This window comes from Quercus robur, chromosome 8 (genome assembly GCF_932294415.1).
Source record: "Quercus robur chromosome 8, dhQueRobu3.1, whole genome shotgun sequence".
NCBI lineage: Eukaryota > Viridiplantae > Streptophyta > Magnoliopsida > Fagales > Fagaceae > Quercus > Quercus robur.
Window position 1 is genome coordinate 32,591,381 of NC_065541.1, and position 24,452 is coordinate 32,615,832.

At 35.7% G+C, this 24,452-nt stretch overlaps 1 protein-coding gene across 2 annotated transcripts; it reads left to right on the forward strand.

Moving 5' to 3' along the window:
* Positions 1–17,850: 17,850 nt before the first annotated feature.
* Positions 17,851–23,632, forward strand: LOC126695228 (rho GDP-dissociation inhibitor 1). 2 transcript variants are annotated; one of them, XM_050391898.1, is made up of 6 exons: positions 17,851–17,994; positions 18,450–18,823; positions 18,928–18,994; positions 20,780–20,998; positions 21,081–21,205; positions 23,157–23,632. In XM_050391898.1, the coding sequence occupies exons 2-6, from the start codon at positions 18,572–18,574 to the stop codon at positions 23,232–23,234; spliced, it is 741 nt and encodes a 246-aa protein (XP_050247855.1). In that variant the 5' UTR covers positions 17,851–17,994; positions 18,450–18,571; the 3' UTR covers positions 23,235–23,632. The 2 variants fall into 2 exon arrangements, with proteins under 2 accessions (XP_050247855.1, XP_050247856.1); XM_050391899.1 differs by lacking the exon at positions 17,851–17,994 and having other exon boundaries at positions 18,027–18,823; positions 20,780–20,902.
* The last annotated feature ends 820 nt before the right edge of the window (positions 23,633–24,452 follow it).

Genomic DNA, 24,452 nt, shown 5'->3' on the forward strand with positions numbered 1-24,452 from the left:
TCTTATGTCCATTGCATGCACTATGAACTTCAAACTCTACCAAATGTATGTAAAATGTGCTTTTCTAAATGGATACCTAAATGAAGAAGTGTTTGTTGAACAACCCAAAGGCTTTGAGGATCCTCACTTCCCTGATCATGTGTTGAGATTGAAGAAAGCCTTTTATGGCTTAAAACAAGCTCCTAGAGCTTGGTATGATCGGCTTACGCATTACCTTCTGGAAAGAGGATTCAAAAAGGGATATGCCGACCGGACTTTGTTTGTCAAGAATGATGAAAATTACCTTCTTGCGGCTCAAGTATATGTAGATGACATAGTATTTGGAGCTACAATTGATGATCGAGCTATAGAATTTTCTGAGGAGATAAAGAAAGAATTTGAGATAAGTATGGTGGGGGAACTTACATTTTTCTTGGGTCTTCAAGTCAAACAAAAGAAGGAAGGCATAGTCGTGTCACAAGAAAAGTATGCTAGAAATATAGTCAAGAAGTTTGGACTAGACTCCAAAAAGCATGCCTCCACTCCCATGAGTTCGTCTACAAAACTAAATGTTGATTCTTCCAGAGTGGAAGTGAGTCCAACCTTGTATAGGAGTATCATTGGGAGTCTACTCTATGTTACAGCTAGTAGACCGGATATTGCATTCAGCGTTGGTATTTGTGCTAGATATCAAGCTGCTCCAAAGGAATCACATTTGACTGCGGTGAAGCGAATTATACGATATTCCAATGGAACTCCAAATTATGGGTTGCGGTATTCAAATGACTCAAATACATGCCTTGCCGGTTATTCAGATGCAGACTGGGCTTGTAGTGTGGATGATAGAAAGAGTACTTCAGGAGGATGCTTCTACCTTGGTAACAATCTCGTCTCTTGGATGAGCAAGAAACAAAATTCCGTGTCTCTCTCTATAGCTGAAGCAGAGTACATAGCCGCTGGAAGTTGCTGCACACAACTCCTTTGGATGAAGAAGCTACTTCATGACAATGGGATTCCTCAAGATACAATGTGTGTTTTCTATGATAACATCAGTGCCATTAATCTCTCTAAGAACCCAGTTCAGTATTCAAATTCTAAACACATAGAGATACGTTATCATTTCATTCGGGATTTGGTGGAAGAAAAAGTTGTATGTCTTGAATTCATACACACAGACAATCAAAAGGCTGACATCTTCACCAAGCCTCTCGATGGTCCACGGTTTGAATCCCTCCGTAAGACCATTGGTGTTGGTACAATCCCTTGACTCTCTTGTGTGCTGTGTGCTTTACTACTTTATATTGAGTTAATTTGTTTGTAAGGCACACACTTCTTTGTTGGCTATTTGTATAGCATTTTTTTGTTTAATGCTTTTTCTGCCTTAGTTGTCTTTACTTAATTGTTTTTTATCAATCTTTTCCTTCTTGTGTGTCAAAAATCCAAAAACCACATAAAAAGTAGAAAATTCAAAAAGTTTGATCAACATTGTTGAGTTTGTCTCAAAATATGTTTTATCTTGTACTTTTGTGCAAATGGCTTTGTGCATCTACGAGCATAGCTTGTTCCCTATGCACTTATATCATTGTGGGAGAAATTTTGAAATCTTTGTGACTGTTGTAAATAGATCTTCAACCTTGACATGAATGATTAGTGAATGGTTTTGTTGATCTTGAGACATGCATAGACTTGTGTATATATATCTTCCCACTCTTTATTTTATTGTTTTTTTACTAAAAGAGCTCACCAAATGTAAATCTCCAAATGAAAAGAGATATTGAGCTGTAAAAGTCTGTCGCACATACTAGTATTTGACTAGGAAAAAGGGAAAGCGACCAAAAATTAAAATTGTATGATACCCAAAGAGCCAAAGGCTAACTCATCAAAGTGAAATATTCAAAATTTCAGGCATCGATCTCACAATGAGATGTGTTGATTCAAAAAGATCAAATGATATGTCAAACATGGAGCCAAATGAAAAGCTTCAAAGATATTGTTCTTAAGCCTTTGTAGGAGGTCATATATGCATATTTCTATAATTGAGACGGGTCACATTACCTAGTGCTAGTTGTGTATGCCTTGATTGAATTGATCATTGAAGCTTCACATTAGACTAAAGACTATCTCATTTTTGATATTCACACACAACACACATGTCTATGTTTAATGAATGCCATATTCATTCGTGTGATTGTATTTGTTTAAATGTGTTTTCATATGCTTAATCTTTGTTGATCAATCACAAAAAGATTTTTGAGTGTTTTTAGTTGTTTTTGGAAAATATTTTGTTTTTACAAAAATTGTCAAAATTTCAAAAAACTTGTTGCCCTGTTCTGGCAACTCAGTCGCGGGTAAAACTGGTCGCATGCCCTAATCGCGAGTCCATCACAGAGATTTTTCGCGACTCACTAGCGACTCATTGGCGGGTAAATGCTTCAGTCGCGAAAAAGACTTAGAATATTTTTCAAAAATTTGGTATTTCGCGGCTCAGGTTGACGACTTGTTCGCAGGTGGAAGGTCCAGTCGCGAGGGGTACACAGAGATTTTCGCGGCTTAGTTTGCGACTCTCTCGTGAGTGGAACTTCCAGTCGCGAAAAACACTTAGAAATATTTTGAGATTTCTCTTTCAAGTGTTCTGGCGGCTGGTCCTGGCAACTTGCACGCGACTTGATTCAGTCGCGAAAATCGCGTGTTTTGGGCAAACTTGGTCAGTTTTTTAAACCTTTTCAGTTTTCCCTCGAACATCTCTGACTGTTCATCTTCTTCCTTACCTGACACACTCTCAAATTCACCGTGTTTATCTCGAACAACCTCCATTCTTGCATCATTTCATCATTCAATCTTCAAGGACAGGTTTGGGTTTTGTCTCTTACTCTTTGTCTTTCACATTTACTACATATTCCTCTTGGATTGTGTATTTCTGCTGATATCTGTATATCTCTTGATTGTACATGGGTTTTTGTTCTTCTGGTGAAATCAATGTGTGATTTTTGGTGGTTATTTTCTGATCTACTCTATCTTAAGTTAATATTAGGTCATTAGTGACACATACACACTCATTGTCATGTTTAGCACATATATCTCAAGTTTTTAGGGTTTTCATCATTATCCTTGTTTTTGGAACTGACCCATTGCTAATAATGTTTGTGGTATAGTAGGGTTTCTTTCTTTATGAAATATGATGCAGAGTGAAAATGTCTCCATTTAAGAGAGCAATTGTGAAACGAGGTAGTAACAAAGGGAAGGAGCCTGTCATTGATGTTGATGACCTCTCACCTAGAACAAAAAGGACTCGTTCATCATCAGGAGTGTTCGATCCCACCAAGTTCAGATCCTATGCTACTTTTCAGACTCATGAGAATTACTTCAGAGATGCTACACCTTTACTTGATAGGGTTGTTGATCAATCGTCACTTTTTGACACCGACATCCCAAAATGGTTTGCCTATAAGGATTGGAATTACCTTCTTTCCGACCTTGATGTCACCTATGAGAATTTGGTAAAAGAATTTTATGCCAATGCAATTGTGGAAGGTGGAGAACTCAAGTGCTGGGTTAGAAGAAAAAGCTTCTCAGTCTCTCCCGCATATTTGGTAGAGATCCTTCACATCAACAGCCCGATGCTCAAAAACTCACCGGTTTATGATGATCTATGTCCAAACGAGGAACTTCTTCGGGATGGTCTTGGACAAGATTTGGAATTCTCATCCAATGGAAACTCCGTCAATGTTTCTTCTCTCCCTTCAAAATTGAGAGTGCTTACAATAATCATGTTTCACAACCTGTACCCCTTATCTAGCACAGGGTATATGAACCTTGGACGTGTCTTGTTTCTTCATGACCTAATCTCTGATGTAAAGATTGACATATGTGCTCATATCTTTCACATTCTGTGCAAAACAGTTCTACGAACTGAGTCAAGGATATGCGTTCCTTTTTGCTATCTCATTTCTAGAATTTTGAAGCTCAAAGGGATTCGGCCAACAGATGATGACTCTCCCTGCACAAAACCGAGTCCAATCACCATGTGTACATTCAATGCTAGCATTGGTCATAGTCGGAAGAAAGTCAAATCAGAAACTTGCGCATCTCCCAATGGTTCGCGCTCCAGCTCATTCTCCTTTAATGCCAAACTCGACAACATTGTGACATCTATCCACGAGTTAAGCACCAAGATGGCCGGACTCACATCTATCTTACATCATCACAGCATTCGGTGGGATATGCAATTCACCTCCCTACAAGCTCAATTGGATCAGATTCAGAGAAAGCTAGAAGAGGATATGGACTAGCTATTCCATGACAAAAAGGGGGAGATGATGTTCATAAGGGGAGAACAATGAAAGGGGGAGAAGACTATCAAGGGGAGACTTCAGCAAGCAGGCCTATGTTCAATATTTCTGTTTATCATTTTGCTTCTTATTAGCTTATGCTATTTCAGTATTTTATGGAACTATGTTTATGGTAGTTTGTGCCCATGTTGCTTTTGTAAGCTTTTAGGGTTTGTTTCCATGTGTTTGTAGGCTTTTATGGTTTGGACCTTGCTATGCAACCTTTACGTTCTGTTGCCTAATACTTCTAGCTAAATGTTTTGCATTTTCTTTAAGTATTCTCACTCTTGTGCCCTAGTAGGATTTTATTCCTAGATGCATATACTTTATGTAATGTGCATTCGTTAAGTGTTAGGCATGCAAGTGATTTGCATTGAGCTTATTAATTTGTATGTCCGGATGTTCATTCCAAGTGTGAATGAGCATTGTAGTCACTATTTTATAGTGATTACCTATTTGGTCAAGCCATGGTTTATTTCTCATTCCATTTTGCTTGATCGCATTGTGCTTGTCTTATATGCTATTACAAGTTTTTCTGTATACAATGATGATACCGTGTTGTTATGTTTCAGGAGATTCTTGTTCAATTGATTCAAGAGCTTATCAAATTCTAGAGTTAGGTGTGAGTGAGTTTTATTCAACTGTTCCCAACTCACATGTTAAGTCTAGAGTTTGTTTTAGGGTTTTGTCATGGAATAGCCAAAATGAGAGATTGTAAGGTTGAAATTTATCAACCATCTTGTTGGCTTTATTCCGTGCCAAATTTTCTTGTATTTTAGCAATTAGTAACCCTGTATTTAGGTGAGAATCATGTAAGGGTAGTGTGTGAGAGAGTGTGAAGAAATGCTCAAGATTGTGCAAAGAAACAGGGACTTGCAACTGGATCTCGCGGGTGGCTTGCGGCTTGCAAGCCGCCAGAAGTTGCACATGTGCCAAGCATGCCAGAAGCTGAATAGTCATGCCAGCTGTTGCACTACAGGACAAAAGTCTCAGGCTAGCCAGGCCATTAGCTCGCGGCTTGAACTCGCGACTCAACCCAGTCGCGAGGCCAAGTCACCAGAACACCCTATTTGGGAAAAATTGACTTTTCACATTCCTTTTCACCCTACTATATATATACCCTTATACCCACGATATTCAGAGAGCTTCCAGAGAGAATTTTGAGAGAGAAACCCTAGAGAAAAACAAGATTGATTCATCCACAATCTTCACATAGAGACTCTTCAAATTCCTCTACTCTCTTCCTCTCCATTGTCAAATCCTTGAGAGGTACATTACCAAAACCTTTTCTCACCATACCCATATCTGTGAGAAGTTCATTTGGTGTTTGGGAAGCAATTAAGAAGGGACCAATTTCATATTGATAGATGCTATGGTCAAGTAGCAGAATCGGGCAAGGTAAAGAAGAAATAGGTTCGGCGTAACCTTGTTGGAGTAGGAGCTTGGAGGGCTTAGGTATATTGGGTAGATTAGGTTTGGAAGGTATTCTACTGTTCATGTATCCCAACTACATTCTTTAGTGGATTGTTTACCGTTTGGAGGGTGACGGAGAGGTTTTACGCCGAGGGCTTCGGTTTCCTCTTCGATAACACATCGTGTGTTGTCCTTGTGTTTCCGTCTCTCTTCCCTTAATCTTTTCCATTTAATTTCTGCTGTGGATGTAATTTTATTTGGTTTAGATTTTTTATCAATTCTGTTTTAAGTTTATGTTCATATTCTGCACATTAATTGTTTGACATTTAGCTTGAATTGGTAATTTGTAAATTGGGGGTCTAAACGTTCATAGTGTTTTATACACTAATTGAACTTTCATATTTCTTAAGTAATAAAATATACATGAGTGCCTCTATATAGGAGGCAGAGTGTGTAGTACAAGTAAGTGTGTTATACAAGTAAACAAAGTGGGGCTAAACCCCACATACCCTAATACACGTTAACAACCCCCCTCAAACTCAAGGTGGATGTGAGACCAACTTGAGGTTGTCAACCAAAGTATGAAGGCGTCCCTTAGGATGTGACTTGGTGAAGATATCTTCAAGTTGATCATTAGAGGAGACTAAGATCAGCTTGAGAGCACCATGGACAAGATGATAACAAATAAAATAATAATTGATCTCGATGTGTTTAGTCCGTTCATGGAAGACATCATTGTGAGCAATATGAATGACACTCTGGTTGTCACAATAAAGAGGAGTAGCAGAGGATGTGGACACATCTAAGTCTTTGAGAAGCCATCGTAGCCAATGGAGCTTAGATGTGGTATTAGCAAGGGCACGATATTCTGTGTCAGTACTGGAGCGGGCCACATGAGTTTGTTTCTTATTTCGCTAAGAAATCAAAGAAGAACCAAGAAGAAAGCAATAACCAGTGGTGTACCTGTGATCAGTGGGATCTCCTGCCCAATCAGCATCAGAAAATACACAGAGAACAAGAGGAGACTAAGCAAAGTAGAAAATACCATGAAAGAGAGTGCTCTTTAGGTATCAAAGAATGTGCAGAACAGAAGCATAATGAGTCGATCATAAAGCAGGCAGATACTGGCTCACTTAGTGAATAGTATAAGAAATGTCTGGATGAGTAAAAGTGAAATAAACTAGGCTGCGAACCAAGTGTCTGTAAAGAGAGGGATTAGACAATGGTTTCCCTCCTGAGGGAGTAAGATGCACATTAAGCTCAGCTGGAGTGTCAATAGTCTTGCTATCAGCGAGTCCAGCTCGAGACAAGAGTTTAGAGGCATACTTGGCTTGAGTAATATAAAGTCCATCTGTAAAATGAGTGATTTCAAGACCTAAGAAGTAGTTGAGATGTCCAAGATCTTTCATCTCAAACTGCTGATTAAGAAAATCCTTAAGTTCTTGAATACCACTAAGGTCATCACCAGTTATGATCATATCATCCACATATAGGAGAAGTAAAATAGTGTCTTTGTCAGTGCGACGAAGAAATAAGGCAAAATCATAATGACTGACCATGTAACCTAAGCGAGAGATGGTATAGCTGAATTTGGCAAACCAAACTTATGGAACTTGTTTAAGGCTATAAAGTGCACGTCGAAGGTGACAAACCTTGTTTGATTCAACAGAGAGACCAAGAGGAGGTTGCATATAAACTTCTTCACTTAAATCCCCATTAAAGAATGCATTTTTAACATCCATCTAAAAAAGTGCCCACTTACTGTCAGCAGCAACAGCTAAGACGACACGAACAGATGAGAGATGAGCAACCAGAGTAAAGGTCTCTTCATAATCAATCCCATACTCCTGTGTAAAACCTTTTGCAACAAGATGAGCTTTGTAGCGCTCAATTGACACATCAGAGTGAGTCTTAATCTTGTAGATTCACTTACAACCAACCACAGATTTCCCAGGGGGAAGAGTCACCAAATCCCAAGTATGGTTTTTAGATAATGCATCAAGTTGCTCTTTCATTGCAATCTGTCATTAAGGGTTAGTGAAAGCCTCACGACAGGTGTGAGGCTCGTGCAGTGTAGCAAGGGCAATGTAACAATGACAGCCAAGTAAATGTGCAAGAATGGATCTTACCCGAGTTGAGTGATGAGGTGGAATGTCTTGTGCAAGATCTTCAAGCAAAGCAGGAGCAGGGGACCCAAGCTCAGTGTTGGGTAACTCGTCTTCGACCTATTCATCTTCCACCTGTTCATTAAAGGTTGAACTAGGAAAGGGATCAAGGATCTCTGGTGGTTGGATAGAGAAGTCTACAGGAGAATTAGGAGCAACTATAGGAGGATCAAGAGCAACTACAGAAGGGATATATGCCTCATCTGGAAAGAGATCTAAGACAGAGGAGGAAGATAGGGAGGCACGTAAGTGAGAGAGCTCGATAAAGGAGCGATTTTTCCAAAAGAAAACATTGCAGGAGACACGAAGTCGATGAGAGACAGGATCATAACACCGATACCCTTTTTGAGTTTCGCCATAGCCAAGAAAAAAACAAAGCCTTGACCAAGGCTTAAGTTTGTTATGTTTATGTGGCTGAAGAAGAACGAAACAAGCAGAACCGAAGAAGCGAAGGTGGTGATAGTCTGGAGGTGACCTAAAACAGTGCTCATATGGAGTTTGATTTTGGATAACAGGACTTGGAATGCAATTAATAGCATGAAGAGCAGTTTCGCCCCAAAAAGGAGCAGAAACTTTGGCAGAGAGAAGGAGAGCACAAACAGTGTTAAGAACATGACGAAGTTTTCATTCAGCTCTACCATTTTGTTGAGAGGTACCTAGACAAGTTAGTTGATGAACAGTGCCATAGGAATGCAAAACAACTTGGAAAGCATATTGAGTGTACTCAAGAGCATTATCAGATCGAAAAGTTTTGATACGTTTGGAAAATTGAGTTTCAACCATTTTTGCAAAATTAAAATATACTTGCAATAATTCAGAACGATATTTCATATGAAAAATTCAACTATAGCAAGAGTAATCATCAACAAAGACAACAAAATATTGAGATCCATCAATAATAGAGACAGAGGAAGGCCCCCAAACATCAGAATGAATAAGGTCAAAGATATCAGTGGATATTGATTCACTAGAATTGAAGGGCAAAGCTGGTTGTTTTCCTAACTGACATGAGACACAATCAAAATTTTCTGTAGACACTAAACCTAACAAATCTCTAGAAGCCAATTGTTGTACCCAAGAGGAAGATGCGTGACCAAGTCAAGCATGCCAAAGTGCAAGGGAAGGAATAGAAAAACTGCAGCAACTGGTATAGGAGCAACAAGTGGAAGACGAAGGTTGTCCACGAGAAACATACGCCCAACTCTAGGACCAGTCCCAAGCTCCTGTCCTATCCTGTCCTCGAATCCTGCACAATATACCCAGAATAATCAAATATAAAGCAACAAACCAACTCAGCTCATTGTCCCACAGAAAATAAATCGTAAGAAAGGTTAGGAACATTAAAGACCTCAAGAACCAAGAGGTTAGAGGTCAAAACGGAACCTATATTATGACCAGACATTGTGGAACCATTTGCTGTGCGAATAATATGAGGGTGTGGTGCAGGTTTAAGGTCAAAAAATAAAGACGAGTGGGGTGTCATGTGATTGCAACAAGCAGAATCCATAAGCCAAGAGGTAGGAGACATACCAAATAAAGCTAAGAGAAAAGAGGAATAAGATGCATTACCAACCATATGAATGACATTAGCGATGATGTTTATAAGGTTATCCCTAGAAATGGTGAAAGTGGATCTAGAAGACTGAGACTGTGCAGAGACGGGAGCCATGAGTTGGACACTCTTGGTGTTAGCAATTGTAGCAGCAGAAATGGAAACAACAGATTTGTTGCATTGATAGCAAGTCTCAATATTATGGCCAAAACGTTTGCAAATATTGCAAAAACTTTTGTTGGATTGTTAGCGATGATTGTTGCAAAAGGAAGAAGACTTGTCCTTATTCTTCATTTAGAAGAAAAATATGCAAAAATGAAATCTACATGAAAAACTGGGTAAGGAGCACCTAGACTGCAAAAAGTGAACTCTAGAAAAAAGTCAACAGTCAAATCTCTGGAAGTCAAATGATGATGTCAGCGACTGATGCAAGCAAGTGACGTCAGCGATGACACAACTAGGGCTAACGTAGCAGAATGATGTCAGCAATGACTTCAGCAGGAGCGTTGAGGCGCGTGAAGGCATGTGAGGGCGTGTGACCTAAAGACACGGTGCGTGGGAGCGCGTGGAGATACAACCTAGATGTGCAGTGGCGCGTGGGTTGCGGCTCAAAACCTTTGAGCAACGCGTGGGGGTGCGTGCGGTCTCTGATGGCTTCGAGGCTTCCATGAATCTATAGATGTACGCAAGACGATCTCAGTGGTACCTGCAGAAAATTAATCGGAGCAATATTCGTAGGGGTGATGCAAAGGGCAGTGGTCTTTGCGGTGTGAAACTCCTCTGCGACGGCGGATGCAGGTCCAGAACCCAAGGACGATGGCTGGCAGACGTCGGAGGTTCAACGGTTAAAGGCTGCGGTAGCTGCTATGATGGCAGAAGCAATGTTGAGAATGGAGTAACACCAATAAAGACAAGACTGCTAAGAAAAGGTCAGAGCAGTGGCTTTGATACCATGTTAGAAATACTGAATAAATGTATTGTATTTCTCAAGTAATATAATATACATGAGTGCCTTTATATAGAAAGCAGAGTGTACAGTACAAGTAAGTGTGCTATACAAGTAAACAAGGTGGGTCTAAAGCCCTTCTCAAAAAAAAAAGGTGGGTCTAAAGCCCACATACCCTAATACACATTAACATTGCCAATTACAAGAAACCCAAATTGCATTTTGATTTTTTCCCATCGATAATGCCAATAAAGTGTACAGAGTTCTTTGTTTCGGGTTCTTTTAAGAAAAATAGGCCCTAAAAAATTGAAGTAATTCTAATTACACGTGTGATTGAATTCTTTGCGGAAGTGACCAAACCCAAAATAGAAATAGTGAGATGGTTTTATTACTTTAAGTAGGTTTATAAAGAAAACTTATAGATATTTGGTCAAGAAATCTTGTGGGTGTGGATTGCAGGAGGGGTGAGAGGTAGAGAATAGATAAAGAAAAAAAAAGGGAATTAGAGAGAGAAAGAGAGGTAGTCAAGTAGAAAAAATTTGAACAAATGCCTATACGTGTGAAATTTGAATCCCTCAAATTCTAATTAAAATTTTCTTCCTTGAGAAATTGAAAATAAATTTATTAGACAGAAATTTAAATTGTATCATACACCAATATTTTTTTTTAATTATTTTTTCTAGCATAACCCAAACATGAGTGTACAATATAAAGAGACTTGTAGCTAGGGGGTAAAAAATCCACTTCGACCCCCTTAAGGCTATGTTTGGTTCGACATAAAATATTTTTCAACCGTAAAATATTTATGATGGAAATATTTTTCAGAAAAGAAAATATTTTCAAATGTTTGGTTGTGTTTCTGAAAATGTTATGGAAAACATATTTGCTACTACTTTCCCACATTTTCTCATCTCCCAAGCACATATATAATTATATAAAAAACATTAGATAAAAAAAAAAAAACTTGATTGGCGATTAGCAGTGGTTGTTAGCGACTAAAGACCTTGGAAGTTATTAGTGAGGGATAGTGGGGGTGGAGGTTCAGTTGATGAGTTTTAGGTGAGGCAGAAAGTGAAAGGACTGCAAATGAAAATGTAAAACATTTTCCACTAGAAATGTCTTTATTTTATGGTCAAGTAGAAAATAATTTTCTATTGACCAAAAATTTTTGTTGCCCCAAACACCCACAAATGTGAAAAATATGTTTCGAAAATCATTTCCGGTCGAAATAAACACAGTCTAAATCTACCACAATCGACTACAAAATGGGGTCAATACACTATTAGTTGTGGTGGTGGAGGTGCAAAAACCGCACCATGCAGGTATAGTGCGCCTTACAATTTTATTTTCCAAAAAATTGGCACTGCACCTATTAATATATAAGTTTTATTTTATATTAACTCAAGTAGTCTAAACAACTTGTAATACCTTACTACAATATCTTCAAGAAATTGCTTCTTTTCAACATGGTTTTTAAACCTGAACCGGACCTTACGATTCGACCAGGTTAACCGTGAACCGCTCACTATTACAATTCTTTAAACCATAAGAACCTCTTTGTGCTAAAAAAGCATGAAACTGCTTGAACCGCGGTTAGACCATATAGTTCTAAGAACCGTAGCCGGTTTTTGCGGTTCATACGGTTCCAATTTAAAACAAATTTATAGCCTTACACTGCATAGTGTTAGGATATATACTGACCAGAAAACAAATATCAACCGTGAAAGAATTTGAAAAAAAAAAAAAAGGAGAAATTGCGAGAAAAAAAAAAAGCCACATTACCAGTGTGGATCATGGCAACGCTTTGCCTTGATAGATCAATTCTCATTTTTTACTTTTATATTAAAAACATTTTTTACTTCTTCTCTGCCCCTTTGTTTCACTTGCTTTTCTTTCTTTGGGCTGCTTTTACGTTTCTGGCTTCTTCTCTCTCTATCCCTTTAGTTTCATTTGCTTCCTTTCTTTGGGTTGCTTTTTAGCTTTTAGGTTTGTGGTGGATAGTTAGGTATGTGTGTCTTGGGATTCTAATTTAAGAATTTACATTTCAGCTTTTTAGTGCTATAACTAAGTCCTTACCTTTAATATTTTTGGTGGGGTGTTCAACTATCAATTTTAAGTTTCTAAAATGAGTTTTTAGCTCTTCGGACCATGGGAACTAGGAAGAGTTGGGCTTGACATTAATATTATGTAAATGGGCTTGACTAGAAGGTTAGGCTCAAGGCTCAAGACTTAGGTAAATGGGCTTGACTAGAAAGTTGGGCTCAAGGCTCAAGACTTATGTAAATGGGCTTGACATTGAGGTTCAAGGTTTTGGGCTTGATAACATCATAATTAAGTCTGGTTATTAATACTATGTAAATGGGCTTGACAATGATAAATTATTAGATATTAACTACAATATAGATTTATAGTTTTAATTGGACTATTTTAGTTAAATTTTTTTTATTTGTACCAAATTAATATATTTATTTATATTTAAAATAATTATTAAATTAATTATGCCGTCATCACGGTTCGACCCCAGTTCGACCTCAAAAACCTTGAACATCTTCCCTTTACGATTCAATGAACGGTCCGGGTCTGAAAACCATGCTTTTCAACCCAAAGGTCTCTGCATGTACGCGAGCAAGTGTGTGTTGTGTGCATAGGCACGTGTGCATTTGTGTGTTTCTAGTTCTAGTAAATAGGCTTTTTTGAACAACTTGATATTTTTAAGCCCATTGTTTTTCCATGCAAGGCCGGCCCCAGGGTTAGGCCACTTAGGTCATCACCTAGGCCTCCTACCAGAGAAAGGCCCCTAAATTTAGGGCAAAATTTATTATTTTTTAAAACAAAAATATTTTTTGGAGATATAGAAAAAAAAAATTAGTTTTACATTTTTCCTCTACTTTTAATAAGTCCCAAAGAATTAAGTAATTCTAGAGAGAAAACAATTTTAAATACATTGGTCTTATAAATATATGTGTCACTAATCACAATAAGTAATTTAGATAGAGGTCTTTTTGTAAATGCTAGTGTTGTAAGTCTTGTCTTCCTACTCCCTCCTTCCCCATCCCCTATGTCTTTTGTCTATATTATCTCCAAAAAAAAAAAAAAAAAAAAGTAACTTAGAATGGAAAGTTCTAGAAATACTATAAATTTTAATTGATAGCCTTTACAAATTGATGTGACAATTAATATGATTTGTGAACTTCAAAAACCTATTAAATGCGTTTTTGAATTACTTTTCATGATTGGTGATACATCTCTGTAAGTCTCACATTGTGAAAATTTATAATATTCTTAGTATCATTAATTCAAATACTTTTTTATAATCTTTTTGAAGTGTCACTGATCACAATTGTTGCTACATTATTTGTAAGTTTTTTGTAGTAAAATTTGTTATATTTTCAGCATTCCCCCCCCCCCAAAAAAAAGCATATTAAAAAATAAAAAGAATGGATTTTTTATATATATAAAAAATGATGATATTAAAAACTAGTTAAATTTTATTTAAGTGGTAACAAAAATGTACCATTTGAATATATTTTCTTAGGCCTGGCCTCCAAATCTATTGGGCCGGCCTTGTTCCATGGTCACTATATTTTTGTGGAAATATCTGCAAATTTTGGCCTATGGATTCGTTTGAATTTCCAATGTAAATGCATGATAAACCCACAAAATTATGCATAAATTTTGTTTCTTTTTGCAATGTACGGAATAAAATGGGTCATTGTAAAATCAACCAATATTGCACCACACAATCCAAAATTGCACCGCTTTGCACGAGTGACTGATCTATTAAGGTGCGAGGGTTTTGAGAAAATCGTACCTCGTGGTGTAGTGATAAATATAGTCCAAAACCGTAGATACCACACCATGTACACCTTTACTTGTAACTCAATTAAATAGCACCGCCTATCATGCACCAAGTATGCAATGCCAACTCCATTATATAAACAATTGATGCAGTCAACTAAGGCTCCAAGTAAAAAAAAGCCCCAAATTTTAACTAATAGGATTATTTTTTTATTATAATAGTATTAATTAAGTCCGAATATTAGCCAATAAATAAAATAATATTTTTAGTATCAAATGAAAAAAAAAAAAAATAAAGGCTAGAAAAATGCTACGTCCACAACATTTTTAAAATAAATCTTAAGTAGCAAGTTGTTACAGTTTGTTATTGAAAAAAATAATTTCAGTGGTGGATTCAAATTAAAACCAATAGCAACTTAACATAAAAAATTCACAACATTTTTCACAATAGTTGAATTGACAAACATTTACTAGTTCTCATCTAGGTCCACCACTGAAAGCTCACTTAGTGTGTAAAACACTAGTGAATGTTTAGACCCCCAAATTCAAATTAACTAATACAAGCTTATATTCAAATAATGTATGTGCGAAATATGAAATATAAGCAATATCCAAATATGCAAATTACTCTAAGCCATATTTCAATTACAGCTTAGCAGTAATTAAAAGCAAAGAGTAAGGGATAGAGAGAAGCAAACACAAGATAACACCGATACGTGTTGTCAAAGAGGAAACCGAAAAACTCAGTGAAAAACCTCTCCGCCGCCCTCCAAGCGGTGAATGATCCACTAAAAAATCAGTTGGGATACATAAATAGCAATAGACCCTCCAAGCCTAATCTACCCAATGCACCTAAACTCTCCAAACTTCTTGCTCTAATAAGGTTATGCCTAATCTTGTCTTTTCTAGCTTACCGGATCCCGCAATTAGCCTATTGCATAAACCAAAATGAATTGGTTCTCTCTTGAACTGCTTCCCAAACACCAAGAACCTTCTCACTATTCTGAATGTGGTGAGGTAAGGATTTGGCTTAAGATCCTCTCAATGATATGACAATGGAGAGGGTGAGAGTAGAGGAATTTGGAGAATTAAATGTATAAGATTGTGGATGAATCAATCTTATTGTTCTTTGGGGTTTCTCTCTCAAAATTCTCTCTGGAAGCTCTTTATATTTCGTGGGTATAAGGGTATTTATAGTAGAGTATGAGATGAAATATGAAAAGTTAGTTTTTAGCAAAACACGGTGCACTAGCGAGTCACTCGTGACTAGGATGAGTCGCGAGTTCCAGTCGTTAGATAACAAAAATGCCAAACTGTACTTTTTGTCCTGTAGTGATCCAGCTATCCTGACCATTCAACTTCCTACATGCTTCACACGTGTGTCACATTCTGGCGAATCACCACTCGAAAGTCAGTCGCGAGATCCAGTCGTGAGTTGTCTCTTAATGCACATACTTGATCAATCCTTCACACTCTCTCACACACAACCCTTACATTATTCCCACCTAAATACAAGATTTCTAGGTGCTGAATTACGATCAAATTTGGTATGGAATAAAGCCAACACATAGTTGAATAAATTCAACCTTACAACCACTAACATCACTCTTTTACTTACCACTATCAATCTGTCATATTTGTTACAGTCTTTTTTTATGTAATTGGCTAATCGTTTAACAAGACGTACTTTTATTTGTAATTGGGTAGATCTAAGTTGTATTTAATACATCAAGAAATATGTTGTTCAAACATATCAAAGTGTTAGTATTAAAGACATGGAGATTGCTCTAAGAAACAAGTGAAGAAAAGTTGTTTCATTAAAGCTCAATAGATAGCTGCTATCAAGACTAAATGAGAAGCTCGACATAAGTTCGACACAAGCTCGATCTATCGAGAATTATGATTTCATAATTTCCAGATTTGAAATTCAGTCCATGTTGTATTATTTTTTTAGGGTTTCTTTTCTCACAGCGCTAGACATATATAAGGCTTATTTTAAGAGTCGTCACACATGGATACAGAGACCAAGAGTTTAACATTCTCTGTGATAAACTACTGCGTTTGTAAGTTATAAGGTTTTGCAACTAAGTACTTCATAATCTTCATTGTTAATGAAGTGAAGAACTTTGTACCCAATAACAATCATTCAAGTTGTTGGAGTTAGTCACGTACTAGGATCCGTGCAAAGGAGTTAGTCACAGATTGAAGATTTGTGCATCAAATAAAAGAAGGCTACTACAAGATCAAGTCTAATTAGGTATTTTGGGATTGGCTAGGGTAGTGGTAAGATTCCTCATACTTGTAACCACTTTCATTATTGATTAGTGGATTCTTAGGAGTTGTGACCTTAAATTCACTCGGAGGGGTTTTTGCTTTGCGAAAGGTTTTCCCCTTTTGTCAACAAATCACTGTGTCAATTTAATTTCCACTGCATTTAGTTTTTTTTGGTGATTTGTTAGTGCCTTCACAATTTGCACGTAATTTGACCTAATTAATCAACTTAGGTAATTGAATTAATTAACTAGAGTCAAGCTATCTTAATCCAACAATATTAACATGTGTAAAAAATTTTGTAAAATTTTTATGTTTATAGACTTTCAAAAAAAAAAAAATCTACATGGTTCATAATTTCATATCAATTAACAGTAATTTTGCATCTAAAATAAGATAATAGAGTTTAAGTAATATTTAATTTTTGTTAAGTCATATTTAAATATATAAAATGCTTCAATTTCAGTTTTCACCTTATGTCCCCAAATGCATAAAGTCACCCTTGCATGTATGCTACTTGTAACTCAATTAGTTAGCATCTCTTGGTAGACTAGTATTTCCTAAAGAGACATTAAGAGTTGAAATTCCCCCTAACTATTAAATTATTAATAAATAATTTTTTTTAAAATAAAGAAATTATAACTATCAAATTATTAATAAATCATTTAAAAAAAATAAAGAAATTACAAACACTTGTATTACCACATAATTGAATGCCTCTTATCCTTGTTATATAGCATACTATAAGCCAACAGTGGCACTGATCTTGATTCTAATTTTCGACTTTCTTCGAGGAGATAAGATATGCCCACAATATTTTTACAACAAATCCTAAGTGACAGGTTATTACTGGTTGTTGTTGTTAAGGCAAAAAAGTAATCTTAGTATTAGAGCACCCACACTAGATGTCGGATATGTGCCAAATGCTAAATATTTGACACATATCCCACACCAAATCCAATTTTAGCCCATTTAGTAGATGTGGTATATTGTTTTTTTTTTTTTTTTTTTTGCAACATTGAACAGTACCGTGGCAAATTTGCCACGGTACGGAAGATATGTGATATATTATTTGTTATTTGTTTATTGTGTTGATGAGTAGTAAATATTATTTTAATGTGTAGTAAATATTATTTTAATGTATAGAATTGAATTATAAAACATCTGATAAATGAGATATTGTAAAACGATGTGGTAAAATAATAAAATAGGCATTTGATGTGGTAAAATGACATAATTTTTGAAACATCTGCTACGAATGATCTTAGGTTCAAATTTGAACCAATAACAACTAATTACCTATAATTTATTATAAAAATATTATAAAGGTAGTATTTCCCTCGCCATGCAATTAAAGGTATGTATGTGAGATTCATAAAAGTCAAAGAACAAACTCTGCTGCTAAATAATTTGACACTATTCCAAAAAAACACACACACTGCTAATAACGTCATCTCCCCAAACCTTTTTAGGATATGAATGATTTATGAAAGTCTGAAAGAATCGAAGTCTTCTCTTGAATCCGCGTACTACTGCGTGAATGTAAGTGCATTAGTGTCCTTCACGTTTTTCTTTTCTCAGATCTCTCTCTCTGTCTCTGACTTATATTTCGGATCACCACAGGACTTTTTCTCTCTCTATCTCTCTCTCATTAGAAGAAAAAAAAAAAAAAAAAAAAAAAAAAAAAAAAAACTTAAAGTACCAAACTACACGTTATCTCTCTCTCTCTCTCTTTCTTCCCAGATTTTCAACAAGCCACCACTGAAAGCTTGGAAACAAGACAAACCTTTTGTTTTTTCTTTTGTCTTTTTTGCCTTTCCGTTGGTGGGCTCTGGTTTTCTTTGGCTACTATTGGTTGTTTTTCCTGAAACACATACAATTATTGCCTTTCTAGGATTGTTTTCACACCAAAAAAATAAAACCCTGTCAAGGGTTAAAAAAAAATTCCTTTTGTTTTGTTAATTTGAGTCTAACTTTCCTTGCTGGGTTTTTCTTAGCTTTCTGTCTTCAGAGAAACAAAGACTTTGTTTTTGTGCTTGGCTTGGTGGGTTTGCATTGTTTTTGTCATTGTGCAGTTGGTGGTAGTTATAATTCTCTTCTGGTGACTGTTGATGAATTGATGTCTTTGGCTGTTGGAGCTGTTTCAAGTTCCAAGAACATGGGGTTTGATGAAAACAAGGAGGAAGGAGAGAAAAGTACAAGAGAAATAGAGGAAGCAAAGCAAGAGGGTGATGATGAGGGAGGGAAGATTAGCAGACAGATGAGTGAAGCTTCTTTATATACAACTGATCAGGAGGAGGAAGATGATGAGAGAAGCAAATTACAGTTGGGTCCTCAGTACACTCTCAAAGAACAGCTTGAGAAGGATAAGGTTTGTTTCTGCTGAAATTAAAGGTTAAAAATAGAGAGCAATTCTCTTCTGTTATAAAATGTGTTTTTATGTCTTTTTTTGGGGTTGAATTTTTGAGAATCCAGGATGATGAGAGTCTGAGGAGGTGGAAGGAACAGCTTCTTGGGAGTGTTGATCTTAACAATGTCGGAGGTATCAGTTTGGCTATTACTAACTTTGTGGGTTTTTTAAGAAATTTGGTTTTCATAATATTCAATTCTTTGTCATTTCCTTTTACTAACTGTCCATTTTGGTCTTCTCACCCCAAAAAATAATAATAATAATAATAAAGTGTCCATTTTGGTGATTACCAATGAACTTAGCCATTTTGGCTTCCTAGTTTGTTTTATCTATGCCCTTTTAACCAAAAAAAAAAAAATGATAAAATAGTATAAATGACAGAAAAATGATTAGTCTGATCTTCTTCTCCAATTTTTTGGGTAGTAAAAGATTGCATATCTTAACTTGTTCTTCACATTTTTAATATGATGATATTAGCATTGCCTTGTAATTTAGCGTTATTGTCTGTCTGCACTTTTTTTATAAGGTGAACCATAAGTCAAATTCTCTCCTTATTTTTATAACTATTGAATATTTATATTATTGTAGAAACTTTTGTGTGGCTTGTCTTTCTTCTAATTAATACTTTCAAATAACTTGTGAATGGATTTCTTTAAATATTTTAATGTGAAGAGGCACTCGATGTTTCTTTTTTATGCTCATTTTATGAAGCAATAGAATGCAAGTCCACTGACATTTATTTCGAATTTTAATTCTTCCATTGTCAATTGTTATGTAACTTGTAGAGAGAAAAGGGTCAAGAATATTGGTTTACATTTTTATCTTTGGGAGCATATGTTTGGAATTGGTACCTTGTATTTCTCTCATTTTCGTTTCTTAGATATTGACCATTGTGAAGTCAAATGGGCCAACAATTTAGGATTCCTTTAATTTTCGTTGTACCAGTGATATTTTAGCATAAATAAGATTACTAACATTTTGTTCCCTTCTCTTTATTCTCTCTAATTAGTGTTTGGTCATAGGATTGTTGTTGATTTGGTTCACCTCTTTTTAGGGCTGTAACATAAACGAACCAAGTCGTTAATAAACAGTTCAGATTTGACTTGATAAAAAGCTCGTTTATGTTTGTTTATTTATAAACAAGCTAAGTTTAAGCTTTAATTTTAAGCTTGTTCAATAAATGAGCCCAAGAAAAAAAAAATGTTCATGAACAAGCTCATGAACAATAAGGCTTGATAAAAATAAATAAAGCTTAGGTTAGTTTACTGGGATTGGTAATAAGTTTCATACGGACTTGAACAATTAGTGAGAATTGCTATAAACAAGGTGTTCATATACTCTTTTTTTTGTGGATAAATTGTTACTAAGAGTTGGTAATTGGGGGGAGGATTTAAACCATAGTTCTCCTCATACAGTAAGCCAGTTAATAACTTAATATCCTTAAATTACAAGACTCTTGGTATTCTTATGATAAACTTATGGCTGAATTTTTTAGTTGTGTTACTGTGCTACATGAAGTTTTTCTAACAGTAAATTATTTGATGATTATTCAATATCCCATGATTTTCGTAACTGGTAATGCTATTACAATGTTGTTTTCATCAATTATTATACATTATGAAAAGGATATTGTCAACTATGGTGATGTTCTTACCTTGTCGTTATCAGTTAGCTCATACAGTCTACCTATTTTGGTGTTTGTTATGTATTGTACAAATTAGAATCTGCTTTTGCAAATACCTGATTTTTGTACTCCTTCCTGAGACTTTTTATATCAACCATAGAAAGCCATATCCAATTTCTCTCCCTTTTTTGTTTGTTATTTATTTAGAGTGATAGAATGGTTATTGTTTTTGTTTCTGTTTCTTTTCCCCTTGCATTCAGTAAGATTCTTGTTGTGTGCCTCTTCTATTCCAGAAACTCTTGAACCAGATGTGAAGATATTTTGTCTGTCAATCATCTCACCTGGTAGATCTGACATTGTTCTTCCTATTCCTGAAGATGGAAAGCCCAAGGGTATATGGTTTACATTGAAAGAAGGTAGTAAATACAAATTGAAATTCTCTTTCCAAGTGAGTAATAACATTGTTTCTGGCCTTAAGTATACCAACACTGTCTGGAAAACTGGTATAAAGGGTAAGTTATCTGTGTTCTTATATTTCCCATAGTACCAATTTGAAACACTTGGATGTTTCCCTCACAATGGAACATATTTCAGTGGACAGTTCAAAAGAGATGATTGGTACATTCAGCCCTCAGATAGAGCCTTACACACATATAATGCAAGAAGAGACCACCCCTTCTGGCATGTTTTCCAGAGGATCATATTCGGCTAGATCAAAGGTAAGTTCAATAACTTATGCTCTCTTTTAGTAATAAAAGTGAAAAGACAATTTAGACCATGTTGATTGATTTTAGCGGAATTAAATCAACTTTGCACATGAATTGATTATGGATTTCAATTGAGTTCCGGCTAATTCCCATAGCATAAACAAATCAAATAATAAAGAAATAAATTATAAAGTAAATGACATAGGTGATTTATTGACGAAATAAAAAGAAATAAAAAACCAACATATGGATGCATCCTAAGGAAAAAAAAAAAAAAACCACTCTGGAAGTTATTCCCTAATTCCAAGGAAATTTTCACTAATAGAATTGAGGTCTTACTATTGAAATATACCTATATTTCTAATTGCAACCCAACAGTACTTACGAACATGACCCCACAATCTGCTTCAAGTTGCGTATGAAATTCTCCATATGAATCGTGTATGTGACTTCAAGAACCACCTTGAAGATTTATTCTCCGCAGTTGAATGTGGAAGGCTCTATAGCTTCAACCTTTGATCACCAATAGAAGTACCATTCTTTAAATTCGCTTTTATGAACCTAGTATTTGGTGAAATGTTGAGGTTTAGTGGTTTGATCTTTTAGATGCAGAGCAATACTCTCTAACCTCTTCCAGTCAACTTTAGTGAGCCCTTGTATAGTTTGACAAGTAGGTCACAATTAACACATCATCAACTGACCTAGCCTCAGTCGAGAGACAATCAACTGGCTGTTCTCAATTGAAATTCAAGTGACTTCCCTTTTCTTGAGCTGAATCTTGGAATTGAAATAAAACTTACATGTCATGGAATTAGCTAACACTAAAAGTAACAGAAAGTTTCTGTTTAGATGACTAGGATGTGTGGTCACGTGCCATTTATTCAGTAATGGTACTGAATCAGTACATTGATGATGCTATTATTTTGTTCTAAGTAGTCTTTAGAGAAACTAAAAGATAAATTAATTTAATGGACTTTAGGTTCAAAAGAAATGATGGTGACTTTATGTTCAAAACTAGTGTACCCTACCTTTGAGATGTCTTTCCATCTGGGGAAAATGTAGAAATTGAATATGTACTGCTGGGAGACTGTGACTTCTATCAAATGCAGCTCTTTGAATCTCCAAATAACTTGTACAATTTAGTGAAGTTTCTGAACATTATATAGAAATCTCATCCTGGAGTTGCTTGCAGAATCAAATGCAAATCAAGATCTCATGCTGGATCCATATCAATTAACTGCATATGGGATGTGATTTGTTTGGAACAAACTGAAGTGACTAAATGAAAGAAAAATATGAAAATTAGGAGAGCAAAAGGTCTTATTCATGGACACAGTTTGGGCTTTGTGATGCACCATAATGTCACTATTCACTAGTTTTTATACATAATTTGGTGGGCAAATTTGTGGTTGAATTCTCAGACTTCTTTAAACTTCTTTAGATTCCTGGCTTCCAAGTAATTCTTATCGCTGACATTTTTTTTTACTGGTCCTGCATATCTTGACAGCTCTAGTGTTTCCATTGAGAATTCTGGCATAAAGTTTCAGCACTATTTGTATCCCTACGTACTTGTACCATTTAACTACTAAATTCCTAAACTTTTCTCTGCCAATCACATTTTTCCATTTCCAGCTTGTCTTGTACTCAAAAGTTTTTGGTTAAACATATGTGCTAGAAAAGTAAAAAATCTGGAAAGACATTCATAATTGAATGTGTTGTTGTTTGGCTATCTTTTGCAACAGTTACGGCCCATGCTGAACTGTATATTTATATCGATGGGGACTTGACATTGCTTACTTCACATGTTCTGGCTTTAATTGTACAAAACAACTTTAGTACCACATGCGTCAGACTATAAAACTATGCTGCAATAATTGCTCTTTAAACAGCTTTTTATTCCTAATATATATATATATAATATATTTACTACCATCTAGTCTAATATTTATCTTCTCTTTTGCAGTTTTTAGATGATGATAACAAGTGCTACTTGGAGATCAACTATGGCTTTGATATCCGAAAGGAATGGGCTTCAACTTGAGCAGAGAAATTTACCAATGAGTGCTAGCATAAGCCATAATTCAGCTGATATTCTTATATTCACAATTAGCTTTAGTTTTTCTTTTTTCCTTTTAATTACTAGAAGATTCCTGCCTGTGGCTAAGTTACACGCGGTTGGAGTGTATGGAGATTAGAGAGAGAAGGATTCTTTGGTGACTGCTTTTAATAAAAGAAGAGCTTAGACTGACTTTTTCATATCCCTCTTGTACTCTTACCATTATTGATGTGAAGTCTTAAAAAGGGATGGAGTACTCTTTGGGTCAATTGATTTATAATAAGCTCTTTGGGTCTCATCTATCTGCTACTAGTACTGGGTTGTAAAGCATTTGGTTTCAGCCAAAACTTTTTTTAAATAAATAAAAAGAGAGTTGTAAAGCATTGGATAGCGGGTTGTTTTTGAATTGAACTCTACCTTTTCTTTAATTTCTTATATCTGCTAGTGATAAAGTTAGCTGGAATGTTATCTTTTTCATTAGCTATTCTTCTATTAATCGTTTCTTTTCTTGAATTTTTCATTCCTTGATCGTGGATTCCTTTTATGTTCTTCTGGTGATATTTCTTGGTGAAACTATTTCCCGATATTAATTGGAAAAAAAATTTGCAAAATTATAACTTAATTGCGCTCACCCAAAATGCCCCTATCAGAATAAGGTTGGTGATTTTAATGCTAGAGCCAAAAAAGAAAAGGGTTAAAAAATATATATTGAAATTTGTGTGCTTTGATTAGAATAAACTTGGCAGTAGATATGAAATCTGAGAGACTCCAAGTGAGATGGCTTTTTTCTTTTTTGTCCTTAATGATCAAGAGCAACAAGCTGCCCATTGAGCAGAAGTTCAATATATCAGACACGGCGGCCAATTCTGATTTTCATACTTTGGCTAACATGCAATTCTCAAACCCTTCTTCATTTTACCAAGGGGGAGATAATACTTTTGAGAGACTCAAAATAAGGCCTCAATAGTCAATATACCTTGTTAATCTAAAAGCCTAACTCGTTCAATAATGTTATATTAATTTCTTCAAATATTATTTTTCTCAAATTTCTTCTCTCTCTCTCTCTCTCTCTCTCTCTCTCTCTCTCTCACACACACATATATATATATATATTTTTTTTTTCCTCTTGATATAAGTAATTCTGGGGATTCTTTTTCCTAGCGTTGAGACATATCACGTTTAATTTAGATAAGCCTTGAGCCA